The following is a 25,613-nucleotide window of genomic DNA, read 5'->3' on the forward strand; positions in this document are numbered from 1 at the left end:
CAAAAGTAGAACAGAAGGGTGTCTCTCAGTGAGAGATCACTTACCTGGAATGTATAAAGATCAGTTTTGGATGCCCAGAAGTGCAGGAAATGAGTTAAACAAAAGCCAAAGGGACTCCAGAGAACCGTGGGGAAGGAGCTCGGAAACCACACAAGCAGCTATTAACACTGCTATTAGCGAATGTGCTGCTAGCTGTCTCCATAACATTCTCCAACATTCATGGATACCATCAGGAGAATAACTCCCCTCTCCCTCTGAGAGGACTGAGTTCAAACCTGGTCAAAGCATAATGGGGCTGTACTTGTGGAGGTCTCATGGGTTATATGTTCCTGCCAGAGACCTTCAGGGGTCCCTCCCTCTAACCTTGGTGGACAGCCACCTTCTTGAGGTATGATCAAGTAACTAAATCAGGTCCAAAGTGATGTCAGGTTGACTAAAGTCATAGCTCCCAAAATTGAAAATCTGCACCCTTAATTCTGTGAAGGCTTGCTGGTGTGGCCAGTTGAGTGACTATAAGCAGAGCAGGAAGAGTCAGGAATGTTTTGCTTTAGAGAACAAAGCAATGACTTTTTTTAAACCAAAGGGTTGGTAGTGACTGGTTACTGTGCAGCCACAGCCTCCAAAATGGTCTTGTAAACTGTGATCCCTTGCAGAGGAGCAGGACCATGTAACTGTGAAGAGGGGAGAGTCTAGACAGCAGAAGAAACTGGGCTTTCTGTCAGACGCTGTGTGGGTGCCGTTTGACAACTGGCAATCATCCTCCATAACCTTCCAGTGACTGGAAAGCACCCTAAGTCCCCTTGAGAACTCAGGATTGCAAACCTGGCCTGGAAGTCTATGGAAGCGGGAGACCTGTTACCTAGTGATAGCCAGCAACCCAGGCCAGTAGAAAAGAAACCTGCGAGAAGTCCAAAATAACAACCAGGACAGGAAGTGGACATTCTTGCATGCTAGCAGAGTTTACGTCATGCGGTCAGTGCCTATCTGTGATGCCTACCAAAGTCTGTTCACAGGCCGGACACCACTCTCCAAATGCCTTGTCTGCCTTAGGCTGGTAGGCATTACACAGCACATTGTTGAAGCCAAGCCATTCCCAAAACCGGGTGGGATTGAAGCTTGAGAAACCTGTGAGGAAGGATGCCAGCTACTTACACACTTACTCCTGACTCTCAGTCATCGCTAATCAGACCAGCCAGCTGTTCTTCGTTTCACTTAGCTTCTTATCTAGCAGGAGTTCAAAGTCAATCTGGACAGTGTGCTGAGACCCTGTCAAAAAAACAAACAAACAAACAAAAAAACACTGCAATGTTGCAGTCTTGAGGAAATGGCCCTATCGATAAAGTTCTTGCTTTGCCAGTGAGAGCTCCTGAGTTTGGACCCCAGCACCACACAGCAATGCTTGTCTGCAATCCCAACCCTGGGCAGGCAGAGGCAGATGGACCCCTGGAGCTTACTGCATCAGTCAGCAGCCTAGTCATCTGGGTGAGCTCTAAGGGTAAGGCGAAAAGCTGTCTCAGAAAATAAGGTGGGGCCTGACTTAGGAAGATGCCTCTTCGCTATCATACACACACACACCTACATGCACGTGCCAACACAAACATGCATACTCCATACACACACAGGGCCATGTTCCTGAGGTTAACTTTCCTTCTCATTATCACACTCCTGGTATATGTTTTCCAGAAATATAAACAACGTTTCCCTCAGTATTCCTTATTTCTCTAAGCTCCATAGTCTTGATTTCAAGAAATAAGAGTTGAGGATTGACAGGTTCCTGTAGTATTTCAGGAATTGTCCTCTATCTTTAGTACAACATGACTCATAAACAGTAAATATCTGTTATGGGAACCAGAGGTTGTGTAAGCAGGAGGGAGGGAGAGAGAAATGGGGAAGGGAGCCCACCAAGAAAGTAAGCGTGCAGAAACACCATGTTCAAGTGACTTTTAAGAATTCGTTAGAGGACTTAGTTTGTGCCCCATCCCACAGGCCAGGTTTCGTTGAACCCCTCTTCAAAAGCTCTCCTAGCCACCCCCAAGCAGACACTCAGCACAGTATTATTATCAGCATTGGAGAAATCCAAGTTCCTCCTCATTTGCTCTGTGGAAAAGAAGTACGTGACTCAGGGACTTTTCCATGGACTCATTGGTGAGCGTGCTAGCATACTATAGGCTACCTTCATAGTATGAATGGGAGAGATATTTAGCTCCTGTCTGCCAAGTTCCCAAATGAATGTATCACTAGGCTGCCATTCAAATGTTCCTCCTGCCAAGAAATACACCAGGAGAGTCTGGAAGAGCTTCAAGGAGTAAATAAGGGGTTCGTGATAGCAAGTCAGACCCCGTGTGGCTCAAATGGGACAAACAACCTTCATCACATAAGGAATGATTAAGAACAAAGAATTTCTGGAGGGAGCTCGGTGGCCTTGGTTTTATAAAGCACTTGCCTTGCTTGAGTTCATCGCCAAGATCCTCATAAACAGGCGAGGTGTGGGGACACACATTGACCTTCTCGGCACCGAAGAGGTAGAGACAGCCAGGCCTCTAGAGCTTGCAGCCTACTTGGTGAGCTGCAGGCCAGTGAGGAGAACTTGTCTCAGAAAGTAAAAAGGATGAAGACACCCAAGAAAAAGCACCCAAGGTTTATATCTGGATTCCAGAGGCCACAAACCTCATGTGTGTGCACACCTACGCATGTGAGCATACACAATATTTATGGACGTTTTTCCTTTGAACATAGGTAGTAGGGTGATTGAGCCCCATAGTGTGGGGATGGCCGATAAAAATAGTAGAGTCACAGCTTGAGTAACGGGAGAGAGAGTCTTGAAGAGACATAGCTGAGACTTACGTTCTAGCCGCTTGAGCCTGCAAACCAAGTCCGACATCCTGGGCGTGCTCCTTGATGGTGAGCCATGATTTCTCAAATAAGCCCCAGGGCCATCCAGAAGATCTGTGGAGTTTCCTAAGGGCCAGTTAAAACCAACAGTGTCTTTTGGCTTTGAGCATTAGCTTCCAGGATTCTTTCAGAATTAGGCACTCCAAGTGGCTTTCTGGCTTCTCGTCTCCCCTCCACAGGGAAGGGGTACCTTCACATCTCTTTCCCCCATCTTATCTCCAAATGAGCCCTAGAGGCAGCAGAAAGCCCATCATCCCATCTTAGCCTGTGTCCTCTCCATTCTGCCAGGTGTTCAGGCCTACAGCCTTGAGGTCATGTTGGGCATTTCTCACAGTTCCCTTCCACAGACTCCAAAGTCTGTCTTTAAATCACTTCTACTCAATTTACAGGCTGGATCCTGACTCCAGCTCCTCACCCCCACTCTTCTCCTTCCCCCTGGGCTCCAAGTCTCCCCTACTTTTCCCCTCCACTTGTTGCCCCGTAACCTCTCACTCATTCTTTACCTCCTGTAGTCTATTCCGTACTGTGAGATTTCCTTCTTAACCTTGGTTTTGTCGCTCAAGTGCTAGATAATGTCCATTGAACATCCATCTCACTCAGAGCAAAGGCCCATGCTGTTACCATAGCAATAAGGCACTACCTTTCTGACCTGGAGCACTACTACGCCTCATTGGCCTCCTTGGGTGTCACCTCAGGGCCTTTGGACTTGCTGTCACTTCTGCCTTACGGCCCCTCCTGTCTATTCAGCTCCCTGGAAATGTCCCCAGGCCTTGTGAGGATTTTTCCCTTTATTCTCCTGAGTGTTAGAGTGGCCGTCTCAATTTCTTTCCCCTCTCCATCTTGCTTTCATAATAAATCGGCTTTCTGCATGATACAGTACACACATTTCCTTGTTCGTTTATCATCTGTGTTTCTTCTTAGAATGTCAGTTCCCTTCCATAAGGCCACTTGTCCTCTTCAGTCACAGTACCTAGCATAGGACACATATTTTTTTTCTTTATTTTATTCTTTTTTAATTAAAATTTCCGCCTCCTCCCCGTTTCCCATTTCCCTCCCCCTCCTCCCACACATTGCCCCCTCACTACACTCCCCTCCCCTTCTCCCCACTCCTCTCCCCCTACCCCCACTCCATTCCCCCTCCCTCTAGGTACTGAAGAGCAGTCCAAATTCCCTGCCCTGCGGGAAGACCAAGGTCCTCCCATTTCTATCTAGGTCCAGGAAGGTGAACATCCAAACAGGCTAGGCTTCCACAAAGCCAGTTCATGTATTAGGATCGAAACCTAGTGCCATTGTCCTTGGCTTCTCATCAGCCTTCATTGTAGGACATACATTTTATAACAGCTTCATATATTCTTTGGAATCTGACTTTACAGATAGACAAACTGAGGCTCACCATAGTGAAAACCCTTATGAGTCCAAGTAAACACTGGAGTTAGGCTTAGGTTTCTTTTTCAGTTCAGTCCTAACTGAAGGCCCGAACCTTGGCTAACTCTGCATGACCTTGGTCAGGGTTTATCCAAGGAACCACTGTGGCCACCAGCAACAACTCGTACCTTCTCTGTCTCCGTTTTTTATTGGGAGGGGAGGAGGGCTAAAGTCCTTTCCTCTTCCATGGTCTTGACTGGGTCACAGCATATACCTCCTGTTCTTCAAATTCACCCCAGCCCTTTGCTACCCTCAGGTCCCCAAAGTACCCACTGTTTCTGTTGGTACGAGCTGTTCACCACAGTGCCAGGACAGGCCGATAGAATGCTCTCAGGACTCCATGCTCTCTGCTTGGCTCCTGTATTTGCAATTCATGGCAATTAGGTTAGGATGCCTGGTACTACTCAATCATTCTATGGCATAGCTGCGCTCTCCTCTGTGTCTCTACCTCTTTGTAACTCTATCTGTGTGTGTGTCTGCCTGTCTTTCTCTCTGTGTGGCACTGTCTTTCTGTCTATCTGTCTCTGAGCATATCCTTTCTGTTTATCTGTCTGTTTGTCCCTATCTCTTTGTAACTCTGTCTGTGTATCTGTCTGTCTCTCTCTGTGTCACATCTTTTCTGTCTATCTGTCTTTTGTCTCTATCTCTTTCTCCCTCTGTGTCTCTTTGTCTCTGTGTGTGTGTCTGACTCTCTGGCACTGTCTTTCTGTTTCTCATCTCTGAGCATATTCTTTCTGTTTTTCTGTCTCTTTGTCTCTATCTCTTTGTAACTCTGTCTGTATGTCTGTCTCTCTCTGTCACTGTCTTTCTGTCTATCTTTCCTTTGTCTCTATCTCTTTCTCCCTCTGTGTCTCTTTGTCTCTGTGTGTGTGAAGGAGTGAGAAAGAGGAGGAGACAGACAGGTTCTTATGTATCTCAGGCTGGTCTGGAACTCTTTATGTAACCAAAGATGACCTCGGGTCTCTTTCTGATCCTTCTACTCTGTTGCTAAGTTACAGATAGACTACCACACCCACTGTGGTGGTGGTGGGGGGGGAGACAATGGGACCTAAGGCTTTGAACACACCAGATAAGCACTGTGCCAACTAAGGACATTCCCAGCTCTCACTGCTGATTGCCTCTCAATGATTTTCTCATATCAAAATATCAGGCTATAGCCTTGGCTATGTTTTCCTTGCATTTCTGTTCCATTTTATTCAGTGTGTGTTAAAGCTCTTCGAGTAGAGATAGGAAGTCTAAAATTATTATATTCTTTTGGTGAATTAGCCCCATTTATCACTACAGAACAACCTTCTGCATCTCTCTGCCAGTATTTTTGCCTTAAGATTTACTTTCCATGGCAGTAATGTGGGCCCTGCAGATTTTAAGGAAAGTAGCTATTAGCAAGGTACATCCTTTTGTAGGATTCTATTTTTAACTCAGTTTGATCTTTTTTTTCTTGCTGGATATGATGGCAAAAACTGTAATCTTAGCAGTCAAGAGAGCTGGGGCAGAAAAATAGAAATCTCTAGGCTAGCCTGGGCTACAAAATGAAACCATCTTTAAAACATTAAGAAAGTGACATAAATTATCTGCTTTTCTTGTTGGCAGTACAAAGTTAGGTAAGGCTTTTAATTCTAGCCTGAGTCTTTGCCCTTTTAATTGTGATAATAGCTCATTTATACTTATTGTGATAACTGATAGGGCAAAGTTTAAATTCACCATTCTGCTATCTGTCATTTAAAACAGTGTATATATGAGATGGAGAAGAATAGAGAGAAGGTGTGGGAGAGAGGCAGGGAGATGGGAGACAGAGACAACACCTATATGGGCCACAGCATGCATGTGGAGGTCAACGGACAGCTTCTAGGATTTGATAAATCTCCCTCTGCCCTGACACTTGTGGGTGGCACTCAGGTCACGGGGATTCCATAGCAAAGTCTTGATGGCTGAGCCATGTCATCTTGCTGGTTTTTTTGGTTGTTGTTTTTTTTTTTTATCTCATTGTCACATCTGGTCTCTATGTCCTTGCCTCCTCAGTTTTTCCTGTCTCTTTTGATTAATTGAATATGTTTAGGGTTCTGTTCTACCTTCTTTATTACACATTTCCTCTTAATAAGGGGAAATGGCTAAGGAGAGTTGCAGGCAGTGAGCAGTAGCTATAGACAAGGGACTTATCCTCTTTGTACTTCCTTTCACACACAACAAATGCAGATAACCACAAAACTGGCCTCATAGAACTACCGTGAAGATTAAAGGAATTACTGCGTGTAGAAATTTATATATGGCTAGTTTTGAAATGTGGCATGAGCTATAGCTACACAAAAGAATCAGTGATGGTAGTGACATAATGATGGTGGTGGAGGTGGTGGTGGTTATGGTGGCAATGGCAATGGTAGTTGAGGTGGGAGATGGTGATGATGGTGTTGGTAGGGGCAGTGGTGCTAGTAGAGGAGGTGGTAGTGGCTATTCCTACTGCCTACTGTTTTGAGGGGAGGTATTTTAATTTTTTTGTTTGTTTTTGAATCAGGGCCTCATTATGTATCCCTGTCTGAGCTGGAACCCACTTCATAGACCAGGCTGGTCCTGACTCACAAAGATTCACTTTCTTTAGACCTTTACCCACCCCATGTTTCTTCCCACTACAACACTTCATAAGGGCTTATTCAGCCGTAGCCTTCCAGGCCTCCTGTTCTTCTTTATTTTGCAGGGATGGTATCCAGTGGGAGTGCTGGGGTTTGCTATGCTCTGTTTCTCTCTTCTAAGAAGAAATTATCCTCTAATAAAAGGAAGTAAGTTCCAAAGATTTGCTGTGCAAGATACTGATCAGGGCTAAAAAACACATTGTCACTACTGAAAAATCCCTAAGAGAGTGGACTTTAAGTATTCACATCATTAAAAAAGTCAAGAGTCTGTAAAGTAGAAAGCTAATTAGTTCTATTTAGCCATTGCATTTCTATGTGCATGTGTGTATCATAAATATTATTTTATTAGTCAATTAAAAATAAGTTTAAATGACTTTTAAAGATCATAAAATAGTTCAAGATACCTGCTCTATAACCTCTTTCGATACATCAGGCACTGAGGGCACAGACTCCTGAGGAGCACAAGGACAACCACCCCTCCTTCTGGCCATTCCCCATCTAGACCACCCAGCACCACCATTCCCGTGTAAGAGACCCAGAGGCAGAGGATCCTGGAGTATGCCATTGCTCTGCACTTGATGCTCATGTCCAGGCAACCTGGAGGGGGATACACAATAAAACATTTTCACTATTAGGTACTCAGGAGCACCTGCCCTGCGTGAGTTTGGTGATAAGTGTGAATGCTACTTAAGAGACAGAGCCAAGATCCTAGCACCTATGAAAATTATGGTGCTGCAAGAGCCAAAGCTACATGCATGCACACACACACACACACACACACACGTGTGTGTGTGTGTATGTGCACGCATGTTACAGGCATTGCTACACTGCTGCCCTCCCACATAGTCGCAGAACAGAGGGACGCTGAGGCAGGGGATCATCACTGACTCTATGATGGGGGATTTCTGCAATGAGTGCAGCTCAGATTCTCCACCCTCTTCTGTCTGGGCTTTGTTGGTCCTTTGTAGCTCACTCGGACCTCACCTCTAACTCAGATGCCCTCAGAAAATGACGGGGATATCAGTGACCCGCTCATGTGGGTTTCATAAAATAGTACAAGGAAACCATGATACAAAATTTAACCAGAGCTCCAAAACCAGATGTGATACCTTACTGTAAACTCACATCGAGCCTATTCCTTGTTGCTCTTGCTGGCAGTAGAACAGGAGCACCCGTGTATGCGTGGCATGCATGTCTTTGCAGTCTCGAAGCATGTTATCTCCATGTTGTAACTCAGGAAACTAACTCAAGGAGAGCTAGCGGCAGCACCAGAATCCCCTCTGAGGTGTCCCCTTTAGTCCGAGATGTAAGAAAGGCCTGTAACTGGTGTGTGTGTGTTCAGCCTTTGCTCTGTGGCATTGTAATTTTAATATGTGCTAGGAATGGAGCTCTGTTCATTAAGCATTGTGCCGGGCTTCTGCTCACTATGCCCTGGGCTGCTGGCTTATCTGATGGTCTGCCCAAGCTCCCAGACACCCTGAAGAAAGCCTCGGAACGTGAATGCTGACACATTGGATCAATATGCTGGGAAGTGGGAAGCCACCTGTGTGCCTAGAGTTTTGCAGCGCCCATCTGCCTCAGGTACTGTGCATTCTGTTCAGGGGGAGAACAACATGGGCTCACCAGACAGACAGGGTGCCTTGTGGCCTTTGGTACTTCTCAGTTTTGACACCTTCTGGCATGTGCCACATTAGCAATCCATTCCAAGGCAAGCCTCGGAGGGAGTGCCCCATCCTTGCGCAAACCAACTGGTCCTTTCCGAAGGAGAATTGTGAATTCCCTCTGACCCCACCAGCTTTTCGCTCAGACGCCTTTAAACAGAAACTCCTCTCCAGTTAGAAACACAATTCATGGGATTTGTTTTTCATTTTTAAATGTAAATGTATTTACCTAGTATGCAAAATCAAAAATCTCTACACAGTTGTGGGATACCAAGCAATTCTCCAGTGTGTGTATACACTGTGTAATTTGTGGATATGAAAGAGGATGCTAGTGCACACATGTGCAGAGGCCAGAAGTCACACTCGGGTGTCGTTCCTCTAGAGCTGTCTGCCTTGCTTTATTCTTAAGACAAGGTCTGCCATTGATTAGCCTGGAGCTTACCCACTATGTTAGGCTGGCTGGGCAACAGGCCATGAGGATCTGCCTGTCTCTGCCTCCCCAGGGCTAGGTTTACAAGCACATGCCCCCAAACCCTGCTTTTGTTTGTGGTTCTGGGTAAACAAACTCCAGTTCTTATGTTTCATGGCAGGCACCTAACTGAGCCATCTCCCAAGTCACACACAGTGTAATTGCAACTGGGGTAAACTTACCTATCCCCTCCAACATGGAGAATTTCCGTAGTAAAACATTTACATTTATTTGCTCTTGGTGGGGAACCTACTGATGCGGATTCCAATGGACTCCTTAAATTCTCTACGAAAACCGCAACTTGATTATTCTATGTGGTAGCTGGGTGCTTCGCTGAATGGGTATATAGGCACAGTTAAGACACGATGAGGAGGGTTCGAGGCTGCTAGACACGGTTCTGGAAAAGAGGAGAGTGACAGGCCAAGCCTCACTCTTTGACCATTGTGTAGCTTGTGTACATCAGACCAAAGATGCTCCAAGTTCAGGAGCAGTGACTATCATTCTTTGGGCACAGAGGTTCTTTACAACAAGGACAACATTTGCTCTGTATCTATTTTTATTGATTTATTGTCCTAGTTTCTTTGCCAAAGCTGCAATAAAATAACCTAAGAAAACCACCTTAAGAGAGAAGGGTGTTCTTTGGCTTAACAAAGAGATACCGGCTACCATGGCAGGGAAGCACAGCAGCAGGTAGGGAGGCTCCTTGGTAACCTCTCATCTGCACTCAGGAAGCAGAGAATGAGCAAGATATGGGACCTATGCCCCGTGTTCCATTTCCTCCAGAGAGACTTCATCTCCTGAATATTCCACAGCCTTGCCAAACCGCCAACTGGGAACCTAGCATTAAAATATAAGTCTATGAGGGGAACATCTGTCTTTCTTTCTATCTATCTATCTATCTATCTATCTATCATCTATCTATCTATCTATCTATCCATCCATCCATATATCCATCTATCAATCTATCTTTCTATCTATCTGTCCATCCATCCATCCATCCATCCATCTTTCCCCATCCATCCATCTATCTATCTACATACCTTTCTGTCTATCTATCCATCTATCTATCTGTCATCTATCTATCATCTATCTATCCATCTATCATCTACCATCTGTTTATCATCAGTCTATCTAGCTATCCATCCATCTATACATACATACATCTATATATTTTTTGTCTGTCTATCTATCCATCTGTCATCTATCTATCTATCTATCTATCTATCTATCTATCTATCTATCTATCTATCTATCATGGTACCGAGAATGAAATCTAGGACCTTGCACATGCTAGGCAAGCGCTCTACAGCTGAGCTCCATCCCCAGCCAGCATCAGAACTCATGTTTATACTTCATCAGTCTTGTCTCACAGAATCCTCCCAGCAGCACAGCAGCAAACTTGAAACCAGTCACCCCACCTCTCTGAATGACTGACAGGAAAAGAAACAGAAGACTAAATGCCAGTGTCTGCCTACCACCCTCTCTCTCCTGAGCCCTGACTGAACCTCCCTTTTATGTTCACAAATGCCATGGATATATTGATCCCTGGTTTCAGGATGTGCAGAAGTGCCAAGGGGGTCAGCTAAGCCATCTACAGCAACACCAGGGACTGATCTGACACCAGCCATAGCGCAGGGCTACCAAGATGCAGCCGTGCAGCTGGCACTCTGCCTCATCTGTGCTCCTCATCCTTCTCGTCTTCATCTTCTCTTCTGCTCCCTCACTGTGCATAACACCTTCTCCACCTGCAGCTGGTGTGAGCATCTTAAATAGGACCCTTGCCTAAAGCCTTGCCTAAGGTCCTTCTATGCTATCTAGAATGAGAAGCTTATGACCTGATTTGACCTTTTAGAAAACCCCGTGACTCCTGCGTAATGTCTGGAGCAGAGGCCAAGAGTATGGAGAGCAGATAGGGATTCCATCATGGTCCAAGATGGTCTTTGCCCCCTGGACTAAGTACATTCATAAAATTAATAATATATATAATATATAAGAGCATTTCAGTGTTCCACACAAGAATTATTGTGTTTTAGTATGTTTTGTATAATGAGTATAGCAAGCCTATGTTACGAAGTTTCCTTTCAAAATGATTTCATTCATGGCAGACAATTGCAAGAACTAGGTTAGTGTGTGATGAGCCGTGCAAGTGAGAGGCCAGAGTTTGTGGCTTCCCCTCATGTGATCTAGGTATGTTGGGGGGCACTGACAGCATTTCAGTAAGGAAAGGAACAGCAGGATTTCCCTATGTGGTAAGGTCTGTGTTCTTCTCAAGAACTGAATGGGAATTTCCCACATGCCTGGGGCCCCTTAGGTTTCTCTGCAGGCGTCCATAAGCAGAGAGATGTTAGCAAGGAAAGGTGGGGGAGGGTGTACAGAGAATGAGGCGGAAGGGAGCATTCAAGGAGGTGAGAACCCAGTGGTACCTATGGACTAGAGATGGGAACAGAGTGGGTCCAGAGTTACCACAGGGATTCTGGTCTGAAGGCCTGGAAGAGAATCCTTAAAATTTGTCAGCGGTAAAACCTGTGCCTGAGTTGCTTTCCTTCTGCTCCAAAGCAAAGGCCCTGTCTGTTTCCAGAAGCATAGATTTAAAAGTCATCTGGTTCATCTTTGCAAGATGGAAGTTAACACATTTGGAGGTCACCCAACGTCCCCTCCCTTGAGTCTGAATCTTCCATCCTCTGCTTCTTGATCAAGGTCCATGTAGCAGGCAGCCAATCATGTGGCTACTGAGTGGTCTGTGAGATGGAGCATCACATTACTCTTGGCACCTCCAGACTTCTCTGACCTCTGTATCTACACTATCGCCTCTCCTTTTTATTTCGTTGTTTAGATATACTGATTAATTTCCTTCAACAGAAATGTGTAGAAAGGGGCTGGGAGCAGGGGAACATTCCATATTAACTGGGAACTTCCTATAATAATGCTGCATTTCCAGAAAAGCAAAAGGAAACAAGGGGAGGGGTTTACCTGTGTGAATGATAAGATCTGACCATGTGAGATTTTGTGCTCTCCCTCTGTCCCCAGATCTCCTTCCCTTCTTCCCTCCCTGCCTCCCTCTTCCTTTCTTTCTCCCTCTCTCATCTTCCTTCCTCCTTTCCTCCCTGCCTGCCTTGCCTGCCTTCCTTTCTGGCTTGGGCATAGTCTTTCAGGAACTTCCCTGCCTGAAAATCTTCTAGCTCATAATTATAACAATCCAAGAGTTTCCTCTCCCAAAGTGCTTTCAAATCAGTCCAGGAACAGAAGTCAAGTGTGATGGGACCACGATTCCGCCTCTGTGTAAACATGAATCCCACCTGCTTCTTCTTTACAGCTTTCAAGTCTGGGTGCAATCCTGGGCTCGCAGGCTTCTTGGTGCGTGAGGTCTAGTTTCCCCGGTAAGTATGCTAGCAGTGCCTTTCCCTGGGTACTGATGCAGTTCTGGTCTTTCATTTCCCCACAGGTACTTATGGACCATCGGTAAGAACGTGTGGAAGCGATGGAAGAAGAGGTTCTTCGTGCTGGTGCAGGTAACCCTTCAGCCTTTAGAGCCATCTGTAAGACAGGTACAGCAGAATCAGTGCACACTAAGGCATGACACCTGGAGGCCCCAAGGGCCACAATGCTTTCCAGCTTAGAGACTCGTGGAACCATACAGAAAGTTCTCTCTCCCATACCTGTAAAAATCTTCCAAACGCGGAAGTTGACTCACACATGGGTACCAATGACATGTTGCTCATGGAGAAACAATAACTTGGCTCTCCCAGGTGCATGTAAATTTTGTCCCATGGATTTGTAAGATATGTCCTCAAAAAGCCTCCCCAACACTTTTGCTGTTGGTTTGTTTGGTTTGTGTGCCAAGGAAATTTGTCGCTAACGCCTTCCAATTTACAGTTCCCACGAGGGCACGGAAACCACACTCAATCCATAAAATGCTAATTGAATACTGAGACACACCATAAAGTGAGTCACCTTGTAATCATGCTCCCGAGGTCTTTGACTGTGTTTGGAGCAATACCTGTGTTGTATCTCACTGCGTGGCAACAGTTCGAAATGACTTTGAAAGTCCTTGGCAACGCTATGTTGTTGGGCCTCTGCCTGAAGACCTACTCAGGCATTCCATTGAAATCTTTGTGCTGGTTCAGGGCAAGGTGGGTTCCGACGCATGTGTAGGAGCTTCTCTGCTGCCTACACTACACTCACATACCTTCTCAATGTCTACAGAAGCTGTCAGCAGCTGTTTGTTGAAAGGAAGAGAGAGGCATTCCTGGCAAAGTCGGAGGATTTTGAGAAAGGGCAGATCCTGTGGTCTAGGCAGTAGCTGATGCCATCTTCCCAGAGAGTAAACAAGACATGGAGTCTCCCTGCATTCTGAGTGCCTAGGAGTCCTTCACTCAATGCATGACTTTTCTCTGAGAATCTTTGAAATGAATGAATGTTTAGAAGCCCTTGGCCTCAGTATGGGGAGAAGACTCAGTCAGAAAAGTGCTTGCCATATAAGCATTTGATTCCCAGAACTCTAATAAAAATAAAGAACAAAGAAAAATAAGCCAGGAGCATGGCTTGCCTGTAATCCCAGTGCTGAGGAAACAGAGATGGGAAGGTCTCTGGGGCTCAATGGACAGCTAGTCTGGGTGAACTGGCCCTCTCAGGTTTCAATAAGAGTCTTTTTCTCAAAAAATAGTTCGGAAAGTACTTACAGAAAACACTCAACATCGACTTCTGGGCTCCAGGCACATGTGTGGTTTCCAGTGCACATATATAGGCACACACATGACTGCAATGCACATCTACATACACACATGCATGCACCCACACATAAATGTATACACCTGTGCATATATACACACATGCATGCATACACACATGACTGCAATGCACATCTACATACACACATACATGCATGCGCACACATGCATGAATACACACATGCATGTATACACACATGAATAGCTGGTTTCTTTCTTTAGAAGAAGAAACTTTAGGGGCAGAAACTAAAGTGAGGGTTGTGCAAATTGAACTGTGGAGAAAATGTCAGAGAAGCTGCGTCAGCAGGCCGTGTGCTTAACTCAAAAGAAGAAAATGGCTTTTCTAGGTTGTGCAACTGGAACACAGATGCTCTGGAACTTTCACACACAGACTTCCTCTAAGAGGAGATGAGAATTACACCATGACTTTAAAAAAAAAGTCGCATGCTGACTTTGGAAAAGTATAAAGGGCACAGGCCGTCTGAGGTGCTATGGCTTTTCTAGAGCGCAGGCGAGATGCACTTGAGGATGTCAGGAGGCTTCCATGAGTGCGGGGTGATCCCTGCCTTTAGAAAGCCATTAGGGTAGCAGCCCCTCCCTACCCAATCAAGACCTTTCATCTCTACCAGTCTCCATGGCCTCTGAAGGTGACACATGTCTGCTCCTTATCACAAAGGTGACAGGGAGACCCGCATGAAGGCATCAGTTTCCTGTTCTTGGTCTCGTGGAATTGTCTACAGGCTTCCTAAATGCAGGACTTCTTGTTGACAACTGAACTGAGAGTAACGGTAGCTAAATGGATAATTCTATGCAGATAGCATGGCAAAGAGATGCAAGCCCCGTAAGTTTATATGCAGCCTGTTACCCGCCAGTGAAAGGAATATGAGTCTTGGGCATCTTGCGTCAAGGGGTTCCTTGAGACTCACTGTCAGTCTGCAGGAGAGTGGCAAGGACCAGAAGGACCCTCCTCACTCCTACTGCGTACAGTGTGGACAAATCACAGGTTGCTAGGAAGGCACCAGTTCCAAGGAGCACCACTCAGAAGCCCAGCCCTGAGTGTAGAAGTATAGGAGGCAAGGGAAACGCATGCCCATTCTAGATCAGAAAGTCTCATCTCTACTCCGCTTATATCTTCATGATATTTTTCTTGGAACTGGGAATATAGTTCAGTTGGTAGAGTCATAGTTGGCCCAGAACCTGGGAAGTTGGAGACAGAAGGATCGGAAATCCATCCTTGACTAAGTAGCAAGTTCAAGGCCAACCTGTGATAAATGAGAACCTGTGTCAAAAAGAGTATTGCTTTTCTTCAATGTGCACACTACTTCTGGTTTAAAATGGGGGATATTTTGTGTTCTTCCTCTTCAAAGTATTTCATCCCCATGTCAGTACTGCCAAATTGTATTTCAAATTTCTTCTAAAAGTGATCATATTGGCATATTTCTATGATCCCTTGAAGTTTACAAAGAGTTCTTGACATTGGTCTGTGCTGGTTTCTATACTAGTACAGATTTTCTTCAAATTTAACATTGGGGAAAACAGAGGCTCAAAGAGCTTTAGTATCCTGTTCAAAGATAGAGGCTGATGGGGCAAAGAGATTGCTTAATGGCTAAGAGAATTAGTTGCTATTCGGAATACCCAGGTTCGATTCCCAGCACCTACCTGGAGGCTCACACTCATACATAACTCTAGCTCCAGGGATCTCGCACCATTGTTTAGCCCCACAGCGATCATGTATGTATATCCTGCACAGACACACATGCACACAAGACATCTGTACACATAAAATCAATTTAAAAATTTTTAAAGATGGTGGCGAACTAGCAGCCAACCACAAAGCACAGCCCAGGTCTTCAGGCTACAGTTGCCTTATATAACTGAAGTCTTAGAGATTCATGCATACAAACTATCCGGATGTTTATTTACTTTGCATTTCATTAAACAGTGTAATTCCTAAACCGCATCCTGTCTCCGGTTTCCTACAGACATCGTGACTAAAATCTCTCACTATCCCAGCTTTCAGAGAAGACACTAAAGATATCTAGTAAGAGCACATGACATGGCTTGGTTGGCCATGTTTTAATAACCCCCCGAGATACACTACTAAAATGGGCTAATCTCACAAATGAATTGTAAGACGTGTAAGTAGTCCAGTGGTTTATAATTGTGTGCGAGTGTGTTTCCACACAGTACGCTGAAGGACGTACAGACGGTTACAACCTGGTCACAAATGACAGGAAACAAGCCCTACCAGTTTTCTAGCGCTCGCCCTTTTCAGTTTCTGTTTTGGTTTGTTTAACTGATCGGCAATTAGACTTTTAGACAGGCTCTCACTGTATGTAGTCTAGCTTGCGTTTTAATACGAGACCTTCTTTCCCCCGCCCTTCAAGAGCTCGGGTTACAGCTTTATTCCACCACACCCAACTTCACGATGTGTTTTGTGTTTTGTTTGTCTTTTTTTTTTTTTTTTCAGCTTGGGAGATCAGACCTAGGTCTGTAGCTGGTTCTCCCCTCCTCTACCTCTGAGCCACCCCCAACTCCTGCTCCAGCCGGCTCAGCCCAGGTCTGAGTCCACTGGTCAGATTTCAAATGATTTGCCTATTTGGAGTTTTCCCCAGCCCAATACTAATTAGCCAAAGCTAAAGTAGACAACGGCTGTTCGCTCCTTTAGAAGCCTTATTCTACTTTAAAAGCACCAGGAAATGAGCCAAAGTAGCCAACAAAATAAAACTTTGATCAAGGCCTCAAAAATCCAGTAGCCCATCCCCAACTCTGCCCAGAGTTTCGCGTTACTAAAGATCACATTGACGCGAGCTAGGACCCTGTAAGTCCTGTGCTGGTCACTCAAAGCCATCAAATCTCTCTCTGCGGAGTGGCCTCTCTGACTTCTCAAAGCACCTTCTAGACTCTGCCAATGACATGATTGCAGCAGTATTTTCTGTCTCCTTAACTTTTTATCCAAATCAATACCAAGCTGGGGTGCAGCACCATGGAGAACATTAACCTAGAATGTGTGAGAACTTAAGTCTGATCCCAGAACCACTCAAAATGAAAGACATTCACAGTTTAAGGAGAAACAGGCATTCCTTTGAGAATAGCTTTCTATTAGTGAGGTGTGGCGGCTTTAAAAAATTTAAAGACCCCAAATCTGCGTTAGCTCCTTAGTGGCCTCAAAGCATTCTGGGGAAAATGAGGCTCATCTGAAACGAACTGGAGTTATTCCGAGGCTATTCTCCCATCCTTTGAATCCTAAAGTCAATCGTCAAGCCCTAAAGGAAAAAAAAAATGCTCCCGATGAGCCAACTCAGGCTTGTTTAGTTTGGGTTCTGTTTCGTTTCCTTTCTTTGCCAAGTCGCACTGCTTCAGTCCGCAAGGAATCTCAGGCTGCAGTCATCAGTGCTGCCAGAAGAGGGCAGCAGCAGACAGAGCTGCCGCGAAGGAGCCACTGAACCAGGACAGGGAAAAATAAAGGGTTCAGGAGTAGTAGAAACTTGCCTTTTGAGATCACTTCTCTTTGTTGCACTACGTTTTGTGCCTATAGTGAGTATCAATGCCTTTCTGGCTAATCTCACTGATAAGTTCTGCCCTGTCTCCCGTCGTCACGTGAAATAGCTGGTCTAAATCTCTGCAGGAGTGGTCTAGCCGTGTCTCCTGCCAGATGTCACCAGGAGGGGGCGTCGTGGAGAATTTGTTATGGGATAGCCTGGTACTGTACTTGAAGACACCCTGTAAAGGGTACACAAGGACATCACAGCTGACACGTATTCCCCACCTGTCAGATTCCTTTAGCAAATGCCCGTTGTTATGTGGTACGGTTTGCTTGTAGAAGTTCAAATAGATCCACGGTACTCCTTCAAGGGCCTCATCTACAGGCAAACCCACCTTAGAGTTGCATGATGATGCCAGAGACATGGGAGCTACTTGGCTAGGCACACTGATGGACGGAGTAAGATCTGTGTGAGCCTCACACATAGTGTGGAAATCTCAATAACTACCCACTAACAAGGTGATACACAGGGGATACGGAAGAGGACAGGAAGAAGGGAGGAGGGGGGTGAAGGAAGGAAGGGGCACAGCACAGCTAAGAACGATGAGGTTGAAAGGCATGAGAGCTTACAGGACACGGGTGGGGACACAGCTTCTATGCTCACCCCCCATTTGCACTCAGACCTCTGTTGTAGGAGAAGAGGATTTGGGACATTCTTCCCAAGGAACTAGTTCATATTCCCTTATGAAAATTCTTCTTTGTAATCTTGCCTCATATCCCTTAGGTGGGGAGATGTGCATCCGTCCATTCTTTAGAATCCCAAACTGGGTAGTAAAATTCTCCCGAGGAGCCGACAGAGGGCAGCAACAGACAAACCAGCTACGTGAGCATGCCTTCCCTTTCCTCTCACTCTGAACCTTCAGGACTCGGGACAGCGCAGCACATCGTGGGGCCTGAAAACACCAGTTTCTTAATTGCCATTAAAAAAGAGACCAGTCTCGCTGCGGAGGTGACTAACTTGTCCCTAGCTGGGTTCAGAATCTGCTTTAGAAAATGTCTCTTCCAATAAAGGGACGTAAGGGTTGAGGGATGTGGCAGTCCTTCACCCAGGCGTCTGACATCTTCGGATGATGGTAAATGTGCCTGTGAGCTTGGCTGGAAAATAGGGGTAGGCCTGCTTTGCCACAGGCTCCTTGCCAACAGGCCAGATGTAGAAAAGTGAAGCATCCTCACCAGTTCTGGATACACAATGACAACAGGGTCCTGAAGGCGGGCCTGGAGCTCGGAGTGCCACCCTGCACTGACGTGGAATGCCAATCCCAGTAAAGCGAGAGCTGCCATTTAGGGCACCAGCGACAACGGCCATGCCATCGGGGGCTGGGGACGCCCGCCTGTGACTGGCACCTAGCAGTCGAGCGTTCATTGCTTGTGACAGCGTGTCACTGTTGCGCTTGTCTGTGATGGAGGGGAGACTTTACCATGTAGCTGCAAGCGCCCCTTCGATAGCTGTAGGTAGTCAGAGACAAAATGAGAAACTTGATGCTGAGATATATCTGCAAAAGAAGTGCATATGTATATGGGTGGGAGAGAACTAGAGAGAGAGCGAGAGAGAAGGAGAGAAGAGGAGAGAGCGTACATTTTGTGAGCACATACACATATGTGCCACTGTGCAGGACAAAAAGCGACCTTGGGTCAGTCCTTGACCCCCACCTTGTTTGACTCGGGATCTCCTATTGCTTCTCACTGTGTAGGGCAGGCTGGCTGGCCTGTGGGTTTCTGGACATCACCTGTGTCTGCTGCTCTCTGTCCATAGGGACATTGGATTGCAGATTCACAACACCCGCTGTGACTTTCCATGAGTTCAAGGGAACCAATCACCGGTTCTTGTGCTAGCATGTTGTGTGCTTGACCCATCAGGCCGTCTTCCCAGCCTTTGAGACAGCTCTAAAGAAATTACCTTCTGTTTTCTAACTTCCAGCCAAGCCTGTTACTATATCTCTACTCTAGCTATAGGCATTGTAGGCCCAGCCCGGCCGTGATTATTTTAGGGAATACTCCTAAAACTGCTGCCATTCGGTCAGCTCTGTGCCACAACAGAACACCAAGGTGTGCATGTCAACCCAATCATTGTAAGAACAGCATTTGTGGGGTGTGGTGGGGTACAGTGTGACCCCATGACTCTGAAGGTGAAGGAGGAGAATCAGAAACTCAAGGTCAAACTGAGCTATATAGGGAGACCTGTCTCGACAGAGTAAATGAGAGGCTAGAGAGACCACCCAGAATCCACACTAAAAGGGGCCTGCTGGCCTGACCTCCAAGCCTGATCAAAAACAGTGTCAAACAACAGGGTGGATGGCTCCTCATGTGTGACACCTGAGGCTGACCTTAGACCCCCCGAACACAGGCTCACATACATGTAAATGTACCCCCCATATGCACACATGTACGTCTGCACCCACACGAGCATGCGCACGCTCAAGGCAAAAAGGAAAGCCAAATAACAGTAATGATGATACCTGACCGTTCCCAAGCACCACTAAGTGTCCAGGAGAGACTCTAACATGCATGCCACATGTGAACCCCTTGAACCCTCGTGGGCCACTGTCAGATGACAATGAGAAGGAGACAGCGGAGGACCAGGGTTTCAGTTAGATGTGGGACATTTTCTACAGGGGCAAGCGTTTCTGGGACCATCTCACGGTCTGCTTTCTCTTGCTGCAGGTCAGCCAGTACACTTTTGCCATGTGCAGCTATCGCGAGAAGAAAGCAGAGCCCCAGGAACTCCTACAGCTGGACGGCTACACCGTGGATTACACTGACCCCCAGCCAGGTACGCGCCCATTCCTAGGCTGTGACCCCACAACATGCTCATCTCTCTCAAGTCAGCAACAAGCTTATGTCGGTCAGATACTTGGTCCATGCTAGAAGACAGTAGGCTGCTACATCAGAGAGCCTCTGGTTGGAAGCAGAAAGAAAACACATTTTGTATATATACATACGTGTGTGTTTTATATATATGCATGCCTGGGAACACAGTGATGAACTATTGCATGGTTCTAAAAATATTCAGGGAAAAAGAATATATACCTGTATACCAGGGACTGCATTTGTGTGAGATTGTGTGGTGTGTGGGTGCATGTCCATCTAAATATGAGTATATATGTGTGTACATGTGAAGACCGCAGTCGGGAGTCAGGTGTATTGCTCAATGGCTGTCCTTATCGTCTGAGACAGGTTCTCTTGCTGAATGAAGCAGGAGCTCAGTGATTGGCTAGGCTGGAGGGCTGGCCATCACATGCCAAAGTCTCCACCCCCTCCAGCACTAGGCTCACAGGTACAAGCCCAGCTGTTACACGCGTGTTGGAAACCAGGTCCTCACTCTTGCATGACAAGCGCTACCCCAGCAGAGTCAACTCCTAAATCCCTAGCTGTGCCGCCTCTCGGGCCCCAGTGTGTGTCGTTGTGTTTTGGTGTGTAAGAGAAGCCTCTGTGCATGATGCCCGCTGGACAGAGTCCGGGAACACCCAAGGTTAGCGGATGGAACTTGAGGAAGAAACTTCCTCTGTTCCTTGGAAGTTACCTCTCTGAGAGAGGCGTCGAAGCGCCTGGGCTTATGCAGTGAAGACAGCCTTGCAAGAGGTGGTATTTCTCGTAACTCTACATTGCGTGCGTTCCACATCCTGCTCCATCGCACCTCTCCCCGTACCCATTTTATTTTTCTCCCAGAAAGCTGAATAGAAATCAGTCTCAAAGAACGAGGAGGGGGGGGCGTGCGAAATCATTTCAGCATATTAATGAACAACAAGCAGCCCTCTCCCGGAGAAGTTCATTTCTATGCCAAATCTACACAAGGCTTTTCCAACCACACTGCATCATTTGGCCCAAAACCTTCTCTGCAACTCCCATATTGCTCTTCCACGTGCAACAAAATACACAGAAATAAAAAAAAAAAAGAAAGAAAAAGAAGAAGAAAAGAACAAGATTTTAAAAAAAAAGGAGTTTGAGAAAAGATGGGGTATTATGGGTTATTAACCCAAAAACATGCCAGAAGACTTGACCCCTTCCCATCTAGGGACATCGGTCCCCTCAAATCCCTGGCCCTGGGGTATTCAAACTGTCAAATCCTTTCCTGTTTCTCTCGTTACTGCATCCTGCCATGGAAGCCACTGTAGAGCGCTGACTTTGTAAGATCTGAGTTCACATTTTTGTCCAGAAGCTTTCATAATGAACATATAATTTCATAATGAACTTATAGTGGGTTATATTTCATAATGGGCTTTCAAACTGGAGTTTGAAACAAGCAATTCTACACCACATCGCAGGACAGGATTCTGCATTCAAACGCCAGCCTTTGGGGCATTGTGTGGTGGTTCGCATTCCTATCAAGTTTCTTATCTCAGATTTCTTTTTAAAAAGTAAACTCAGCTGTGCTTGAGACACATGTCTCAGAGGTGGGGGGCAGAAGGCCAGGGTGAGGAGGGTACCGATGCCATCTCATCCCAGGACTCTACTCTCTGGGTACCCATGCTAAGTGCCCATCACAGTCCCCAGGGAGAGGGATCAGAAGCGTTAGCCTTCTCTTTAAATTAAGTGGTTGGGGAGATCACAGTCTCTCTGAGAGTGGAGCCAGGACCTGGGACGAGCCCAGGTCACCTTGCACTTGTCTTGTGCAAGCAAAGCTACCAGGGGATTTGCAGATTACATCAGGGCTTCTATTGCACACACAGGAGCAACACGTGAATATTCTCTTCTTTTTAAATTTTTAATTTATGTATATGGAGGTTTTGCCTGCATGTATGTAAGTACACCGCATGCATGCAGTGCCCACAGAGGCCAGAAGGAGGTTTTAGATCCCTTGGAAACGGGCTTAAAAATGATTGTGATCTGCTGTTTAAGTGCTGAGAACTGAACCTATATCCTCTACAAGATCACAAGAGCTTTTAACTACACGGCCAGTGCTCCATCCTGCGTGCATAGACTTAAAGCTTCTTTTCTTGTTTCCACATTTATCCCATGAGATGTAATGTCTTATGAAAGATGTAAGTGGAAAGTTGATTGTGTTCTTGAGGGTAGCAATGGTTGCTTCTCTCTGCCTTTTCTTGTGCTAAATCGTATTTATTTTCCTGATAATATTTGGTTGAAAGTGGAAATTTGATAATTCTCTTGTCCTAAGAAAATTCTAACTCAGAATTTTTTGTTTTATTATGATGCTGGAGTTGGATACCAGGGTCTTGTACCTGCTAGGCAAACACCCAGCCCCTGAGTTAAGACCCCAGCCCCTTAACTCTGTATTAGAGAGTGCTACTCAAACATCCCTGGTCCTTACTGAGGAGCCAGGAAGAGGTAGAGCTTATTCCTCATACTTCCCAAAGCCTTGGAGGGGATTCCTGTATACTAGGCACTTGCCTGTTTAGGGGCCTTAGCATGCTGGCCCAGAGGACTGATGGACAGTGTTAGCATGCTGACCCAGAGGGCTGATGGACAGTGTTAGCATGCTGACCCAGAGGACTGATGGACAGTGTTAGCATGCTGACCCAGAGGACTGATGGACAGTGTTAGCACGCTGACCCAGATGGCTGTTGAGAGTGTTAGCATGCTGACCCAGAGGCCTGATAGAGTGTTAGCATGCTGACCCAGAGGCCTGATGGACAGTGTTAGCATGCTGACCCAAAGGACTGATGGACAGTGTTAGCATGCTGACCCAGAGGCCTGATGGACAGTGTTAGCATGCTGACCCAGAGGCCTGATGGACAGTGTTAGCATGCTGACCCAGAAGAATGATGGACAGTGTTAGCATGCTGACCCAGAGGACTGATGGACAGTGTTAGCGCGCTGACCCAGAGGCCTGATGGACAGTGTTAGCATGCTGACCTAGAAGACTGATGGACAGTGTTAGCATGCTGACCCAGAGGCCTGATGGACAGCCATAAGGTTGGTTTGTGTACTGCCCCTTTAGAGCTCAGAGTGAAAATTTGCCCCTTTACTTTTCTCTGGTTCTTTGGATAATAGATAACAGTTTCTCATTTACACAGTTAAGTCTCCAAATAAAATGATAGCCATTCAAAATATGTCCATGGTTGAATTCCTTGGCTCTGATGCCAAACAGACAGAAGTGCATTAGGAGCCTACTTCTACACTTACAGGCTAGTTTTGTATCCAGTGGGTACTTGTACTCTTGTCTGGGACTCAGTTTCCTCACCTATAAAATGGGAATAATAATATTCAGATTACATAGGGCTATTGGGTGAGTAAAATAAAGATTAGGGAACAGCCCTTTTTTTTCTCTCTGCCCTGAGTGATTACAGTAGTGAAGGTTCCCTGCTTTCTAAATGTATCCTCCAATGTCCTTCTGACCATTGCTTCAGAAATTTTATCCTGCCCCATGTCCATCAACAGGCCCGAGGGGTGGAGAGGCTTGCGGCCATGGGAAGGGCCTCTCAAGCAATGCCAACCCTCTTGTCTACTGATTGTAGCATGGTGGCAATATTTCCAATGTCACTATGAGAGCAGGTACGTGTTGACCCACCCTTTGTCTCGGCTCCTTGATTCTCATTTCTCAGACAGAGGTGTCCCTCAAAGTTCTTCCTTATTCTCTCTGGGGCAGACACAATGAAGCTCTGACCCAGGATGGATGTAGGCTAGAATCTTCCCGGTAAGCGCATCTTGGGGTGCTACACAGATTATTAGAAATGGGCTAAATTAATACGTGAAAATTAGCCAAGAAGAGGCTAGATATAATGGGCCAAGCAGTGTTTAAAAGAAAAAAAAGTTCTTCCTTATTTTTGAAAGTTTCCCTCTTATGGTGTCTTCCTTGAGGCTCACTGGGTACCCAGTTTAAGTTTGTACTATTCTTCCTAGACCACGCATTGTATACCATTGTAAACACCTCCTCGGGATAAAAACCATCAGAAAGCCCTTCTTCGGGCCACTTTGATATTGTCACACTTGATCCTCTTTGTAAAGAAGTGGCTGGGGCTGAAAAGATGACTCAGCAGTTAAGGTGCTTGCTGCTCTTGCAGAGAGACCACAGTTCAGGTTCCAGCACTAACATCGGGTGACTCACAACCAAATCTAACTCCCGCTCCAAGGAATTTGATGGTCTCCTCTGGTCTCCACAGACACTTGCACGTAGATATGTATGTTCATACACAAGACATATAAGTGTAATTTAAAAAAAAAAAAACAGGTAGCTAGCTATTTATTGCCCCTGTCCCCTGGCCATTATAAATGAAAAATCCCCACAGTGTAGAAATGACGCCTGAATTGACACAGTGAGCACAATGAGGAAGTCTTCAGGCCACAACAATAGCCCTCAGCATTAGAGCAGACAGGCTCCTGACTGGTCTTCACTGGCTACTCAGAGATGCTAGCCATTCATGAGCTTCTTGGCTCTCCGCTAGTGGGGCTATGGTACATGCCCCACTGATGAAGATATGAACGTTCGGCCTGGCTAGAGAACCTACTCACTGAAAACACGGGCTTCTGGAGTATGTTGATGGACTTGAGCTGTCTTTGGCCTAAGCCCAGAGAGATGTGTCTATCTCCATTGTCCTGAACACTTACCTTGAGAACTCTCCGTGGAAACACCAGGGCCACTTATTCAATAAGTATTTGTTGAGCACCTGCTTTGTGCCATACGTTATGCTAGATACCAAGAAATGGAAGAGGTTATATCAGATAAAACTTTTGTCCTTATGATGCAAAGTAAATTATGGAGCTTACTAGAAACTAGTTAAGATCCATGGAGGGCTGGGAGATGGCTTCATGATTAAGAGCACTTCCTGTTCTTCCGGATGTCCAGAATGTGGTTCCTAGCACTCACATAGAGCAACATACAACTTCTAACTCCGGGTCCAGGGGATCTGACATCCTCTTCTGGTCCCCATGTGTATGTGGGACCACAACTACACAGACACACACACACACACACACGTACACCCATGAATAAATCTTTTTTAAAAAGAATAATAGAGAAAAATTAGTCAAGATAACAGAGCTAGGTTATCAGAGATAGAAGCCAAAGATGACCTCCTAAGAAGGTACTTTCAAGCAAAGACAAGTAGGAGGAGGGGTGTGAATCGTGCAGCCACAAAGTGCATACATGAAAAGAAGAAAGGAGAGCCTGCAGGTAGCAGAGAATCAATTGAGGTGCATTGCAAACCTTGGCAGAACCTGGGGTTTTAGTTCAGTAGGACAGAGCCTCTGGTGCGTTGAGCAGAGAAATAGCATGAGCCATTGTCGTAAGCACAGACTAGGTTCTATACTGAGAACTGACACTAGGGCATGAGGCTGGAGGTGGCCAACTGAGGTAGGACACTATTCAAGGTAATT

At 45.9% G+C, this 25,613-nt stretch overlaps 1 protein-coding gene across 5 annotated transcripts in view; it reads left to right on the forward strand.

The window, feature by feature from the left end:
- The window catches only part of Cadps (calcium dependent secretion activator), a 449,091-nt gene that overhangs the window by 271,673 nt on the left and 151,805 nt on the right, over positions 1 to 25,613 (forward strand). For all 5 annotated transcript variants that reach the window (XM_057770611.1, XM_057770615.1, XM_057770612.1 and 2 more), the window contains exons 9-10: positions 12,514 to 12,580; positions 20,004 to 20,112. In XM_057770611.1, the coding sequence (XP_057626594.1) occupies positions 12,514 to 12,580; positions 20,004 to 20,112 (176 nt within the window). The remainder of the gene's footprint in view (positions 1 to 12,513; positions 12,581 to 20,003; positions 20,113 to 25,613) is intronic.

The sequence above is a fragment of the Chionomys nivalis genome, chromosome 5 (genome assembly GCF_950005125.1).
Source record: "Chionomys nivalis chromosome 5, mChiNiv1.1, whole genome shotgun sequence".
Classification (NCBI taxonomy): domain Eukaryota; kingdom Metazoa; phylum Chordata; class Mammalia; order Rodentia; family Cricetidae; genus Chionomys; species Chionomys nivalis.